Genomic DNA, 2,500 nt, shown 5'->3' with positions numbered 1-2,500 from the left:
CCCCCCTGTGTAGTTCTGGGGTTATTCTGCACCTTTCGAATGATCACTGATACCGCACGAGGGGATATCTTGCATGGAGCCCCTGACCTAGAGCGATTAACATTTGTTTGGTGTTGCTTCCATTTACGAATAACCGCACCAATAGTTGTCTGCTTCTCACCAAGCTGCTTGCCAATGGTTTTGTAGCCCATTCCAGCCTTGTGCAGGTCTACAATCTTATCTCTGACGTCCTTGGACAACTCTTTGGTCTTGCCCATGGTGGTGAGGTTGAAGGTGTGAAGTATGATTCTTTGGACAGGTTTCTTTTATAAACGTCACCAGTTGAGATCAGGTGTACCTTGTTAGACCTAATGAGGACTACCCGTGTGCTTCTTGGGCACATAACTGGTCATTGTGAGCCAGAATTCTTGCTGTTTGCTTGGGGGTTCAAATACTTATTTTTTGCATCAAATGCAAATAAAGTCATAAATGTTATAAAATGCAGTTTTCTGAATTTTTTTGTTGATATTCTGTTTATCACTGTTAAAATACACCTACCAATACAATTCTAGATCACACATTTCTTTACAAGTGGCCAAACTTGCGAAATCGGTATGGGTTCAAATACTCATTTTCCCCACTGTAGATAGAGAGAGAGAGAGAGAGAGAGAGGGAGAGAAAGTAACAGAAAGTGCGAGAATGAGGGAGTATGTTTGTGTCTGTGTGCTGGCTCACACCTGACCTCATTTCCTATGATGCATATCCTGTTCACTCCGCTCCTCTCCTCCTCTCATCCCTCCATCCCCTTGTTTCTCTCCTCCAGCAGCAAAAGCATGCCCCCCCCAGGACTGCCCGAGATGACCTCCTTTACCCTCAAAGCAACCAGCCTCAGAACTGTCTGCCTGCCAGTCTGTCTTACTCTCCCTGTATTACCTCACAGCAATTTACCTCAGAACTGTCTCTATGTTTGCCTGTCTGTCTGTCTTCCTCTCTATGTATACCTACACAGCAGCCTACATCAGAACTGTCTGTCTGTCTGTCTTCCTGTTTGTCTTTCTCTCTCTGTATACCTACAGAGCAACCTTCCACAGAACTGTCAGTCTGTCAAGTCCAATCGCTCTGTTTTCTTTCCTTTTCCTTCTCTTCCTCCTCCTCCTCCTCCTCCGCACTCAGAGCCCACACTCCTCCTGTCTGTCCTCCCCCCGCCCCGCCTGACTGATACAGAGCTGGCCCTGATTGGTTGACATTGACATTAGCATGTGCTCATTGAGCAGACCCTTTCATGCTAAGCTACAACAGTTCGGGGCAGAGAAACATTGTCATCAGTGTATGTGTCCCCTGGGTACACATATGTCTCCAAGAAGCAAGTGCTGCCCTCAACTTCTACTGAAACCTTAAATAGTCAGCTGTATGAGTAGGCTGGAGCCACATAGGGTGGAAGGATGGAAGAAAGATAGATTGGGGCAGAACTCAGTAGCATAAGAAGTAGTTGAAGGAGCCAAAGCAGTAGAAGAGTAGGTGTAGAGGGTAGAGGTGAAGTAGATGGAGGTATAGTAGAGTTGATGGCAGCTATCTGTGCTGTAGAGGAGCTTTAGTGTTGCCACAGTAGTTAATGTGAGACTCAGACTGTGATGACTCAGATAACAGACATCAGAGCTGAGGAAGCTGAAAGACTCCTGAAGCAGTTTCTCCCGAGATCTCATTCTCATCAGGCTCTTAGCGTTTAGCAATGAATTAACAAATGCTGATCAATAACGGCAATCAATTACTTTCTCTCTCTCTCTCTCTCTCTCTCTCTCCCTTTCACTCCCTCTCTCTCTCTCTCTCTCTCTTGCTGTTTCCCAGGGCACACAGCTCATCTTCAACGCCGCCAAGGAGCTGGGTCAGCTGTCAAAACTCAAGGTGAGAGTTCACTGGAGCTCAGAGCCCTCTCCTCTTTCCTAACTCCTCTCTCCTCTCTTCTCTCCTCTCTCCTCACTCCTCACTCCTGATGGTATTTCATTTTAAACCATATATTGGAAGACTCAGGCGTGGATTTGTCAGTCATGTTTCAGGTTTTAATCTTGTACAATGATGGCCACCATTGTGAGACAGAGCTTGAACTCCACTCACCCAGAGCTTCGCCTCAAGATTATCTACCTACTCCTTAAAGGACAGGCTGTTATATACATAATGTTTAGGGGTGTAACCATCTATTCAAATAGGCCATGGCTGCAATACTCTTTGTCTTGGCCCGGAGGGGGAAGGGGTTTTCTCACCTACGTCCTCAGGTCAGAACAAAGAGTCCTCAGCCAGGAATGCTTACATGCTAATAGTAGTAACATTTATACTAGGTATAAATAAGATGGAATTATTGACTATGGCATATCCTTATTAACTATGAATACCGGTCCCTTCACTCCTCCCCACTCCTCTCTCCTCTCTCCTAACTCCCCTCTCCTCTCTCCTCTCTCCTCTCTCCTCTCCTCTCTCCTCACTCCTCACTCCTCCCCTCTCCTCTCTCCTCACTCCTCCATCCTCT

General features: G+C 46.4%; 1 protein-coding gene across 1 annotated transcript in view; it reads left to right on the top strand.

Moving 5' to 3' along the window:
- LOC308364023 (protein unc-13 homolog A) overlaps positions 1–2,500 on the top strand; it is a gene marked incomplete at both ends in the record, with an annotated part of 101,345 nt that overhangs the window by 93,149 nt on the left and 5,696 nt on the right. The window contains one exon of the mRNA XM_080836962.1: positions 1,825–1,881. Within this exon, the coding sequence (XP_080693088.1) occupies positions 1,825–1,881 (57 nt within the window). The remainder of the gene's footprint in view (positions 1–1,824; positions 1,882–2,500) is intronic.

Source organism: Sprattus sprattus (assembly GCF_963457725.1).
Source record: "Sprattus sprattus genome assembly, chromosome: 4".
Classification (NCBI taxonomy): Eukaryota; Metazoa; Chordata; class Actinopteri; order Clupeiformes; family Clupeidae; genus Sprattus; species Sprattus sprattus.
The sequence above is the reverse complement of the archived record's forward strand: the minus strand, read 5'-3'. Positions and strand labels throughout refer to the sequence as shown.